This window comes from Mesoplodon bidens, assembly GCF_964165515.1.
Source record: "Mesoplodon bidens genome assembly, chromosome: 7".
Taxonomy (NCBI): Eukaryota; Metazoa; Chordata; class Mammalia; order Artiodactyla; family Ziphiidae; genus Mesoplodon; species Mesoplodon bidens.
In genome coordinates this window covers 64,083,379-64,096,289 of record NC_138164.1, presented here as the reverse complement: position 1 = coordinate 64,096,289, position 12,911 = coordinate 64,083,379, and the positions used below count along the sequence as shown (strand labels likewise).

Below are 12,911 nucleotides of genomic sequence, written 5' to 3'. Positions count from 1 at the left end.
CAGCATCAGTAGATACAAATTATGGGGTAGTAGAACTGAGCTTATAGAAGTGAGAACGTTTGCTCTTCCTATATAGCGGAGATAATTATCTTAAGGCTGACAGATACTGTTAAAAACATTTTCTAAACTTGCAGGTTTGTGTTAAGTAGAGTTTATGAGGAGGCAGTCATCTTTTTAGCAAGAAATACCTTTGGAAATTGAGGTAGTAAGTTAAGAGAAGTAAAGCAAATAGAATTTTGACTTTATAATTTAATAGATTGCACTTGGGTATTTTTCTTTACTAGTGAATATTTTACTAGTGAAATAAAAAGCCTGTTTCTCTTGTTTAAAGCTGTTTGTTTAAAGTAAAACTTAGTTTCTTGGAAATTTTGGTGTTGGAAACATGTTTCTGCCTAATCACTAAAAGAAAGCAATGTGAGAAAAATTATCTAGTATCTAGAACTCTATTTTTTAAGCTGTAAGTCAGTCTTCTTAATGATTGATAAATGTATAAATTAACTGAACTTTACAATATAAAAATCAAATGGAATATTTCTTCAAAAAATAGGAATCCATCAAAAAAGAGAGGATTTTACATATTTGACCATCTGAAAATCGAATACCTAGAAACATACAGTGTCTGCTCTCAGACCACGATGAAGTTAAACCAGAAATCAATAACAGAAAGATAACTGTAAAATCCCCGGATAGTTGGACATTAAACAGTACACTTCTAAATAACACATGGGTCAGAAAATATCTCAAGAGGATATTTTAGCATCATTTTTATTTTATTTTATTTTATTTATTTATTTATTTTTGGCTGCATTGGGTCTCTGTTGCTGTGTGCGGGCTTTCTCTAGTTGTGTCGAGCGGGGGCTACTCTTCGTTCCGGTGCGTGGGCTTCTCATTGCGGTGGCTTCTCTTTGTTGCAGAGCACAGGCTCTAGGTGCGTGGGCTTCAGTAGTTGTGGTGCACGGGCTTAGTTGCTCTGTGGCATGTGGGATCTTCCCGGACCAGGGCTCAAACCCGTGTCCCCTGCATTGGCAGGCGGATTCTTAACCACTGCGCCACCAGGGAGGTCCTCAAGAGGATATTTTAAAATATTTTGAATTAAATGAAAATAAATACGCAAATTACCAAAATTTGCAGTCGAAAATTCGCAGTGAAAACAGTGGTTAGAGGGAAATTTATAGTATTGAATATATGTGTATAAATCAAAGGCTAGTTCTTTGAAAAGATCAATAAAATTTATGAGCCTCTAGCCAGGCTAAGAAAACAAAGAAAGGGGACACAGATTACTAATATCAGAAATGAAAAAGAAGACATCACTGTGTATCCCATGGACATTAAAAGGATAATAAAGGAATGCTGTGAATAACTCGATTCCCACAGATTTGATAACCTAGATGAAATGTACCAATTAATTGAAAGGGATAATCTGCTAAATCTCACAACAGAAGAATAGATAATATGCACAAGTCTCTATTAAAGAAATTGGATCAGTAATTAACCTTCTAAAATGGAACACCAGGCTCAGGTGGGTTCAGTAGTGAATTCTACCAAACATTTATGGAAGAAATTATACCAATTTTCTTCAGTCTTTTTCAGAAGATAGGAGAGAGAATAATTCCTAGCTAATTATGTGAGGCCAGCATTACGTTAATACGCAAACCAGACAAAGATATTATAAAGAAAATTATAGACCAGTATCTCTCATGAACATAAAGACAGAAATTTTCAAAAAATATTAGCAAATTAAATCCAACAATGCATAAAAAGTATAATACACCATGACCAAGTGGGATTTATCCCAGGTATACAAGGCTGGTTCAATATTTGAAAACTAGTTTTCACACATCACCAGGATAAAGAAGAAAATAGCACATGATCATGTCAATACATACAGAAAAATCATTTGATAAAACTCAACACCCTTTCATGATTAAAACTCTCAGTAAAGTAGGAAGAGATGGAAACTTCCTTGATTAAAAAATATATATATTGGGAATTCCCTGGCGTTCCAGTGGTTACGACTCTGCAGTTCCACTGCTGGGGGGCCCCAGTTTCCATCCCTGGATGGGGAACTAAGATTCCGTGTGCCATGTGACATGGCCAAAAAAACGCCAAAAAACAAACAAACTGATTTGCTATGGAGGCAGAGAATAAATCCTATACAAAATTGGAGGTTTTCCAGTACTTGGCTTTCAATAAAAGTGAAGGAGCTTCTAATAGATTTGTTAACTGAATATTTAATTAAAAATTATTTTTAAAAAATCTACAAAAACCTACATATAACATCTATTTAATGAGGAGAAACTTGAAGTTTTTCCCTTTAAGATCAGGAACAAGGCAAGGGTATCTGCTCTCTTCATTCCTTTTCAACATCATACTGGAAGTTCTAAGTAATGCAGTAAGATAAGAAAAGGAAATAAGAGATACACAGATTGAGAAGGGAGAGATAAAACTCGTTTTTTTGCCAATGACATCATTGCCAATGACATGTAGAAAATCTGAAAGAATCAACCAAAAAATCTCCTGGAACTAATTCGTGATTATAGCAGTGTTGCAGGATAAAATGTTAATACACAAATGTCAATCACTTTCTTATATACCATCAGTGAATGTGTAGAATCTGAATTTAAAAATATAGTACCTTTACATTAGCTCCTCTAAAACTGAAATACCTAGGTTTAAATCTAACAAAATATGAAAAAATGTATATGATGAAAACAAAATTCTAATGAAAGAAATCAAGAATCAATAAATGGAGAGATATTCCATGTTCATGGACAAGAACACTTAATATTGTCAAGATGTCACTTCTTCCCAACTTAATCTGTAGATTTCACTGCAATCCCAATCAAATCCCAATCAAAATCTCAGCAACTTATTTGTGGATATCAAGAAACTGACTCTAAAATTTATAGGCAAAAGACCTAGAATGCACAGTGTTGTAGAAGAACAAAGTTGAAGTACTGACAGTACCCGAGTCCATGACTTACTATAAAACTATCGTAATGAAGAGAGTGTGGTATTGGCAAGAGAATAGACAAGTAGATCAGTGGGACAGACTAAAGAGCACTGAAATAGACACACATAAATATAGTTAACTTACATTTGACAAAGGCGCAAAGGCAATACAGTGGAGAAAAGATAGTCTTTACAAATGGTGCTGGCACAACTAGACATTGACATGCAAAAAATTGAATCTAGACACAGACCGTTACAGCCTTTAGAAAAATTAACTCAAAATGAATCACAGACCTACATGTAAAATGCAAAACTATAAAACTCCAAGAAGATAACATAGAAGAAAATCTAGATTACCTCAGGTTTGATGATAACTTTTTTGATGCAATACCAAAGGTGCAATCCATGAAAGAAAGAATTGATATTCTGGACTTCATTAAAATTTAAAAATTTCTGCTCTGTGAAAGACAGTGTCAACGTAATGCAAATATAAGCCACAGAATGGCAGAAAATAATTTACAAAAGACATATCTGATAGAGGACTGTTATTCAAAATATACAAAAAACTCTTAAAGTCCAACAGTAAGAAAACAAACAACCTGATTTATAATGGGCCAAAGACCTTATCAGACAGATGGCGAATCATCACAGGAAAAGACGCACCATGTCCTGTTTCATTGGGGAAATGTAAATTAAGACAACAGTGAGGTATTACTAGACACCTATTACAGTGGCCAGAATCAAGAACACTGATAACACCAAATGCTGGTGAGAATGTGGAGCATTAGGAACTTTGATTCATCGCTGATGGGAATGCAAAATGGCACAGCCACTTTGGAAGACAGTTTGCTGGCTTCTTACAAAATTAAACATTACCATATGGTCCAGCAATCATCTTCCTCGGTATTTGCCCAAAGAATTGGAAGACTTACATCTATACAAAAACCTGCACATGAGTGTTTATAGCAGCTTTACTCATAACTTGGCAAAACTTGAGAGCAACTAAGAATATCCTTCAGTAGGTAAAAGGATAAACTGAGGTGTATCCAGACAATGGTATATTGTCTAAAACAAAACAAATGAGCTGTGAAGCCATGAACAGACACGGAGGTTAAATCATATTAATAAAAAAAAGAAGGCAGTCTGAAATTAACTGTATGATTTCAACTATATGATGTTCTGGAAGACATAAAACTATGGAGAAAGTAAAAAGAACAGTGGTTGTCAGGGTTTAGAGAGGAATGAGGGATGAATCGGTGAAGCACAGAGAATTTTCAGGGCAGTAAACTGTCTGATACTATTGTAATGATGGATATGTGTTGGTATATATATGTCCAGACCCGTAGAATGTACCACACTAAGGGTAACCGTAACGTGAACTATGGACTCTGGGTGGTAGGATAGGTGTCAGGATAGGTTCATCAATTGTAACAAACATAATCTTAAGAATGGAGGAAGCTGTGCATTGGCATGGAATATATGTGAAATCTCTGTACCTTCTCAATTTTGCTTAGACCCTAAAACTGCTCTTAAAAAATTAAGTTCTTGGGCTTCCCTGGTGGCACAGTGGTTGAGAGTCTGCCTGCCAATGCAGGGGACAGGGTTCGTGCCCCAGTCCGGGAAGATCCCACATGCCGTGGAGTGGCTAGGCCTGTGAGCCATGGCTGCTGAGCCTGCGCGTCCGGAGCCTGTGCTCCGCAACGGGAGAGGCCACAACAGTGAGAGGCCTGCGTACCGCAAAAGAAAAAAAAAATTAAGTTCTTAAGTTTTTTTTAAATTTAATGCTATAACATCATAGTTTTAAAACCTCTGCAATTTCCATTCCTGTGTGTGTGAAATTTATAATATAAATATATATGAGATGGATAGATAGGAAGTGGTTAACTGAAATATAATTGTTTGAACAATTAGATTTATTAAGTTACTTACAAAATAGTAAAAATCGTTAAGTTTCATTGAATCAACATTGCCAACATTGGCAATGAAATTGCCAACATTTGAACATTTTAACCTATAAAACCGGCAGTTATGTATGGCTTAAGCAAGTATTATGTTTCAAAAACAAAAATGTTTGAGCTCTAGCCAGTGTCCCACTCATTTCAACTAATGTTCGAAACATAATTGCCGTGAAAGAATAGTATTTGTTATAGTTATTTCATCACTACTTTAGTCCTCAATGAAAGAGGATAAAGTACAGAAAAATATTTTCTATGTCTGATGAAATAACATGCTATAAGTGATATTATGCTAGGGGATATGTCAAGCAATTTTCTTTAGGAATGTAGAAGAGGAGCAAAAAATATGAATACCATGAAGTGGTAGTTATTGGTTATTAATGATCAGAGAATTTTAGCACATCTTAGACCAGACTTCATTAGGCGATTCTTCAAAATCAGAAAGGGAGTGCTGAAAGTGCTTTTATACTAGGTCTGCTAAGAAACATAAAATTTTATGCAGACTATTGAACAGTTTCTTTGTAAAGAATATATACATATGGCCCATATTCACATGAAAAAGTGTTTGATATCATTATCATCAGAGAATTCCCAATTTAAACCATAATGAGATACTACTTTACCTCCACTAGAATGACTAAAATGAAAATGACTTACAGTACCAAATGTTAGCAAGAATGTGGACCAACTGGAACTCTTATTAAACACCTTGCTGGTGGGAATGTAAAATGGTATAACCACTTACACTTCGGCCATTTGTTCAAATGTTAAACAAACTGTTACCCCATAACCCAGTGATTTCACTCCTAGGTATTCATCTTAGAGAAATGAAGCCAAATGTTTACAAAAAACCTTGTGTAATAAGGTTCATAGCATCTTTGTTCATAATAGTCCCCATATATGGATTATTACTAGGCAATAAAAAGAAATGACCTATAATGCATGCAACTCTGTGGATTTGTCTCAAAGGCATTATCATGTGTGAGAAGCCAAAAAGTACATAATGTTTTATTCCGTTTAAGTTCTGGAATTAACTAAACTGATATATGGTTCCAGTGTTCAAAACTGTAATTCATTTTTTTGCTTTTGGTGGAGGAGAGGGATTGAGTAGGAGGACAGGGCAGGGGAGAATTTTCTGGGGTGATGTGTAATATTCCTTATCTTGATAGATGTATGGATTACACAGATGTATGCATGTGTCAAAACTGATTAACTGAACACCTAAGATCTGTTCATTTCAATGGATGTCAATTATACCTCAATAAAAATATTTTAAGTATTGATAGTGGTTTGACAATCATTTCCAAAGAGCTAATTTCTAAATAGTATACAGAGTTTTCATGAACCCATAATTAGAAAATCTGTCAAGACATGCTGCTAATATAGCACAGTGATTGAAAAGATGGTCTCTGAAGTCAGACTGTCTATAATTCAGTTCTGCCTTTAATATGTACTAACTGTGACCATAAGCAAATTACTGTACCTTTCTGCATGTTCTCACTTTCCTAGTCTTATAAAATGGGGGTAATAATAGTACCTATTTAATCAGATTATACTGGAATTATATGAATTAATTCATGTAATGCTTCTGGAGTAATTCCTGGAACATAGTGATCACTCACTAATGTTAACTTCTGTTATTAATATACTGCTGTTGATATCACTCATTAATACCTTCCTTCAGTTTCTTGGCCCCCTTAAGGAGTACTGTCATACTCAGTTATCTTCCTTTTTATCTACTCAGTAATTTGGACTTGCATGAAAAAGATGGAAAATTATTGGTAAACCTTGGAATCATATATTACAGGTGTTTGCTAAAGACTTGCTGTATAACTAACTGTCCTGTGCTCTGGAGGTACAAAGACATGATGCCATTCCTAAGCTCTCCATATTGTGGGAGAAAGATACAGAGAAATAGTAAATGGTAATATAGTGTCATAAATGTGATCTGTGATGGAGATCACTCCAGTGCGCTATGAAGGAACCAGATACCTAACCCATACTTGGCAGAAGATGATAACCTGTGCTTGGCTGTGTTTTTGTTTTGTCTTTTTTTTTTAATTGAATGGGCTATCAGGTCAGTTGCTTCTGAGCCGTTTATCCCTACCACTAATTCTAACTCTGAACATCCCTTAGACTAAGAAAAATCATATTCCACATTATATGATTAGAATATATAATTATATATTCTAATCTATATATTATATATATATTATATAATTAGGATGATATATTCTACTTCACTCAAGTCTAGATTAACTTTAGGTACAGATAGTTAAGAATCCATTAAGTCAAAATCAGTCAATCTGCCCATAACTTGAGCTTCCAGCCTTTCCACTTCAATATGTTTCTCCCATCACAGTTAATAACATCCATGTTTGCTTGGATCCAAAACTGGGGAGGCACAGCGTTAACTTTTCTTTTTCTCTCACTTCCCATCCATTCTTTTTTTTTTTTTTTTTGTGGTATGCGGGCCTCTCACTGTTGTGGCCTCTCCCGTTGCGGAGCACAGGCTCCGGATGCGCAGGCTCAGCGGCCATGGCTCACGGACCCAGCTGCTCCGCAGCATGTGGGATCTTCCCGGACCGGGGCACGAACCCACGTCCCCTGCATCGGCAGGCGGACTCTCAACCACTGCGCCACCAGGGAAGCCCCCCATCCATTCTTGCAGCAAATCCAGTCAGCTCTCTATGCAAAATGTACCCAGTGTTTAAACGTTCCTCATTCCTTTCATAACTACATTCTTGTCCAAGTCACCATCACTTTTTAAAAATACAATTTAGTGATTTTTAGTATATTCTCAAAGTTGTGTAGCTATCGCCACTATCTAACTCCAGGGCATTTTCCTCACCCCACAAAGGAACCCCATACCCTGTACATTAGCATTTACTCACCATTTTCCCTTTCCCCAGCCCATGGCAGCTGCCAGTCTACTTTCTGCTTCCCTAAGTGGCCTTTCCAGACACTGTATATACATAGAATCATACAATATGTGGCCTTCATGTCTGGCTTCTTTCAGATAGCATAATATTTTCAAGGTTCATCTATGTAGTAAGAATCAGTACTACATTCCTTATTATGGCTAAATAATATTCCCCCTTGTATGGATATACCACATCTATCCATTCTATGTTTGTCTTTGAAATAATGATTGGAGTTAGTCTGAAGCGCACTATGGGCTGAAGAGAACAGAAATGTAAACACCTGAGATCATAAGAGAACATGGCATTTTGGAGGAATATATCTGATTTAATATGCCTCAGTGAAGAAATGTTTTAAGGAAAAGAAAACAATGGAGAGAGGGAGGGCAAAACAACTGAACTGTTGTTAGAATCCACAGTCTACTTTAAAAGGTCCTGTAGGGACCTCCCTGGTGGTACAGTGGTTAAGACTCCATGCTCCCAGTGCAGGGGGCCTGGGTTCAATCCCTTGTCTAGGAATTAGATCCCATATGCATGCCGCAACTAAGAGTGCACATACCACAACTAAGGAGCCTGACTGCCACAACTAAGACCCGATGCAACCAAATAAATAAATATTTTTTTAAAACCCCACAAATTTATTTAAAAAAAATAAAAGGTCCTGTAGAGGACCAGATGGCTTCACAGGAGAATTCTACAAACCTTTTTTTTGTTTGTTTGTTTTAATTAATTTTTTTATTGGAGTATAGTTGATTTACAGTGTTATGTTAGTTTCTGCTGTACAGCAAAGTGAGTCAGTTATGAATTCTACCAAACCTTTAGAGAAGTGTTAACACCTATCCTTCTGAAACTATTCCAAAACATTGCAGAGGAAGGAATACTTCCACACTCATTCTATGAGGCCAACATCACCCTGATATGAAAACCAGACAAAGATATCATAAAAAAAAGAAAATTACAGGCCAGTATCACTGGTGAACGTAGATGCAAAAATCCTCAACCAAATACTAGCAAACCGAATCCAGTAATATATTAAAAGGGGACTTCTCTGGCCCAGTGGTTAAGACTCCACACTTACACTGCTGGGGGTGCAGGTTCGATCCCCGGTCAGGGAACTAATAAGATTTCACGTGGCCATGTGGCGCAGCCAAAAAAAAAAACTCAAAACGTTAAAAGGATCATACACTGTGATCAAATGGGATTGATCTCAGGGATGCAAGGATTTCTCAGTATCTGCAAATCAGTGTGATATACCACATTAACAAATTGAAGAATAAAAACCATATAATCATCTCAATAGATGCAGAAAGCTTTTGATAAAATTCAATGTTCATTTATGATAAAAACACTCCAGAAAGTGGGCATAGAAGGAACGTACCTCAACATCATAAAGGCTGTATATGACAAACGCACAGCTAACATCATACTCTATGGTGAAAAGCTATAAGTATTTCCTCTAAGATCAGGAACAAGACAAAGATCCCCACTCTCACCACTTTTATTCAACATAGTTTTGGAAGTCCTAGCCACAGCAATCAGAGAAGAAAAAGAAATTAAAAAATACAAATTGGAAAGGAGGAAACTGCCTTAAACTGCCACTGTTTGCAGATGACATGGTGCTGTACATAGAAAATCCTAAAGACGCTACCAGAAAACTACTGGAGTTCAGCAGTGAATTTGGAAAAGTTGCAGGAAACAAAATTAACATACATGAATCTGTTGTGGTTTACATATATTTATACACACACACGTACACATATACGCACAATGCAATACTACTCAGTCTTAAAGAAATTTTGCCATTTGCAGTAACATGGATGAACTTGGAGGGCATTATGCTAAGTGAAATAAGTCAGACAGAGAAATACAAATACTTTATGATATCACTAACATGTGGAATCTACAAAATACAACAAACTAGTGAATAAAACAAAATATAGGCAGACTCACAGATATAGAGAACAAACTAGTTACCAGTGGGAGGGGGAGGTACGGACTGTTGGGTGTAAGATAGACTCAAGAATGTATTGTACAACATGGGGAGTATAGCCAATATTTCGTAATAACTGTAAATGGAAAGTAACCTTTAAAAATCATACTAAAAATAAAAGGTCCTGTAAGAAATTTGGATATAATTTTAATATATGTATATTTATTAAAATACCCTCTAGTTCTAATTTAGGGTTTTTAAAAAATTACTTAGCATACTAAATCTAATTGTAAGATTGAAACAGGAGAAATCCAGATGGGTAGTTTTCTGTTTTCATATAATAATGGCTATTTTAGGTTTGCATTTTAATACAGTAGTCAGGTTAAAAGCCTTTAGGGGAGTTCTTAATTAATTTTTCTGCTAAATTTTTTGTTGCTTAGAGTAGTGGAAGTAATTGACATGGATTTTCTGACAATATTGGCACTCTTCTAATGTTCAGCAGCTTTTAAGAATAGGTATAGTGAAATACTTCAGTATTTTTTTCAGTTCCCAGCATGACCTCAAAAAAATGGAATTCTCAGTGAAATATCATAGTAATAACATTAAGTGGATAGAGGTTTAGGTTAGAATCAGGTTGGTCTAATGAAGTTCAGAGATAGAAACTTAGCCAAAAATTAATTTATTTAACATATCTAGGTTTTAATTTTCCTTTTTTGTAATGTGGATGTAGTACCAGACATGATCTTGAAAGTGCATCTAATCTGACCTTCTACTATTAGATAATTAAAATTCTAATACTATTCATTTTATTGTATATGCTAATGTGATAGTTATAATATATATAAATATGTATTCATTCCTATGCACAATATTTATAATATGTATAAACCTGTGTTCATTGTCATACACAATGATAAAATGGTTGTCATTTTAACTTCTGAAAGATGTCAATCATTGGCAATTTTATTACTTTCTTTGGAAGCCAATTTAATAATACTTGAGAGAATCCAGTCTTTTACAGATAAGGAAACTCAGGGCTAATGAAGATATATGACCTGTCCAGGGGTACATCGCCATTTAGTTTAGGAACGGGGATTCTATTCATTCATTAAACATTTTTTTAGAGCCTACTTCATAAGGCAGCTAAGTGGGATGGAGTTGGAATCGGACACAGAGGTGGAAACAGAGGATAGAGGACATATGTGGCATGACAGATAAGAAAACAAGTAGTTTCATCTTAATACTAACTACGTAGAATTAGAGGTGCATGCACAGTGCTTTGATGACACAGATGGGAAGATCATGGTGCTGTTTAATTAACTTAGTGGCAGATCTAGAACTAAGCTTCTCAACTCTTAGTCCAGGGTTCCCTTTTTATTTTCACTGTTACACCCTGTTTATCTGAGCAGAAAAATATTTAAATTAGTTTTCTTGTTTGTAAGTGGCATTAAAATTGACCATACTACACCTGCAAATTTGGTAGTAAAAACAGATAATTTGTAGATTGGTATCTTATTTATTTGGGATTTTCTTGTATTTTTTATTCAAAATGAATTCCCTTCCTGTAGTTGTAAACTCTAATTGACAAAGCAGCATCCATAACCTAAATTTTTGGGTTTTTGACCTGTGTTAGTAGACTTCCATAGCAGTTTCAAATATTATTCTCTCTGTAGGTGGAAAAGAGTTCTTATTCCCAAATGAATCAAAAACTTGAATCATTTAGTTTAAAAAAATTCTTCTTCAAGCAAGTTTTCCATTGATTTTGTACTCCCTAGACATTGCATAGTATTTTTCAAAATTATCAAACTTAGCTTTTTGTTTAATTTTTGTTCCTACTGTTTTTTTAACCAAAGAGATTTGCATTGCCATTCAAATCAATAGAATAGTCTTAAGATTCCTCTTTGGGGAAGAGTTTATTTTAATATGTATTCATTCCTAATACTTAATTTTAAAATTTAAGGTTAATTAGGGTTAGCTGTACTAGTGTTTCTTGATGTTCTTAATATGTTTTTCTTTTTTAAATTTTAATTTCTAACAGATATATTCTGAAATCTCTTTAGAACAGAAGATATATTTTTTTAATTTTATTGGAGTATAGTTGATTTGCAGTGTTGTGTTAATTTCTCCTGTACAGCAAGGAGACTCTGTTATACATATTCTTTTTCATATTCTTTTCCATTATGGTTTATCACAGGATATTAAATATAGTCCCGTGTGCTATACAGTAGGACCTTGTTGTTTATCCATCTTATATATACCAGTTTGCATCTGCTAACCCCAGCCTCCCAATTCTCCAACCCTCCCCCCCAACCCCTGGCAACACAGGTCTTAGAAAACAAGAAAGATTTTTACGCTGTCTTTTTTTTTTCCACTTTTTTAGAAATCGAAACGAGTTGGCTGAGACTCTTGCGCTCCTGAAAGCACAAATTGATCCTGTACTATTGAAAAACTCTAGCCAACAGGACAACTCTTCCCGGGAAAGTCCCAGCTTAGAGGATGAGGAGACTAAAAAGGAGGAAGAAACACCTAAACAAGGTTTTTTTTGTGTGTTTTGTTTTGCTTTGTTTTGTAATTTCTTCTCTTTTCTACTCCTCTTCCCAGCTATATAAATTGAAATTCCCTCAATTTGAAAATTTTTAACCCTTCCTGTAAAAGGAGGTACATTTTCCTTTTATTTAATGAAAAAAAAAAGCAGCAGCAGCCAAAACCATTGAGGACTTTGGTCTTTTGTATTGAACATTTAAAAAAATTAAATAAAAAATGTTCATATCATCAAAACATAATATCTGTTACTAATTTAAGAGTACAAGATATTAGTGAACTTTTAAAAATTATTATGGTAAAATATATATAACAAAATTTTGTCATTTTAACCATTTTTAAGTGTACAGTTCTATGGCATTAAATTCATTTGTGTTGTTGTGCAACTGTCACCACCATTCATCTCTAGACTCCCCTCCCCCAACTGAAACTGGGTACTCATTAAACACTAATTCCCCTTTCCTCCTCCCCTCAGCCCCAGGCATCCATCATTCTACTTTCTTTATGAATTTGACTAACTCTAGGAACCTTATTTCAGAGAAATCATGGCAGTATTTGTCCATTTGTGACTGTCTCATTTTCATTGAGCTTAATGTCTTCAGTGTTCATCCA

At 35.1% G+C, this 12,911-nt stretch overlaps 1 protein-coding gene across 4 annotated transcripts in view; it reads left to right on the top strand.

Moving 5' to 3' along the window:
• Window positions 1-12,911, top strand: part of RSF1 (remodeling and spacing factor 1) — a 184,918-nt gene that overhangs the window by 118,183 nt on the left and 53,824 nt on the right. For 3 of the 4 annotated variants that reach the window (XM_081241100.1, XM_081241099.1, XM_081241098.1), the window contains exon 5: window positions 12,139-12,293. In XM_081241100.1, coding sequence (XP_081097226.1) covers window positions 12,139-12,293 — 155 coding nt within the window. Of the gene's footprint in view, window positions 1-12,138; window positions 12,303-12,911 lie in introns of those variants that run through there. The other variant, XM_081241101.1, reaches the window with a different exon arrangement.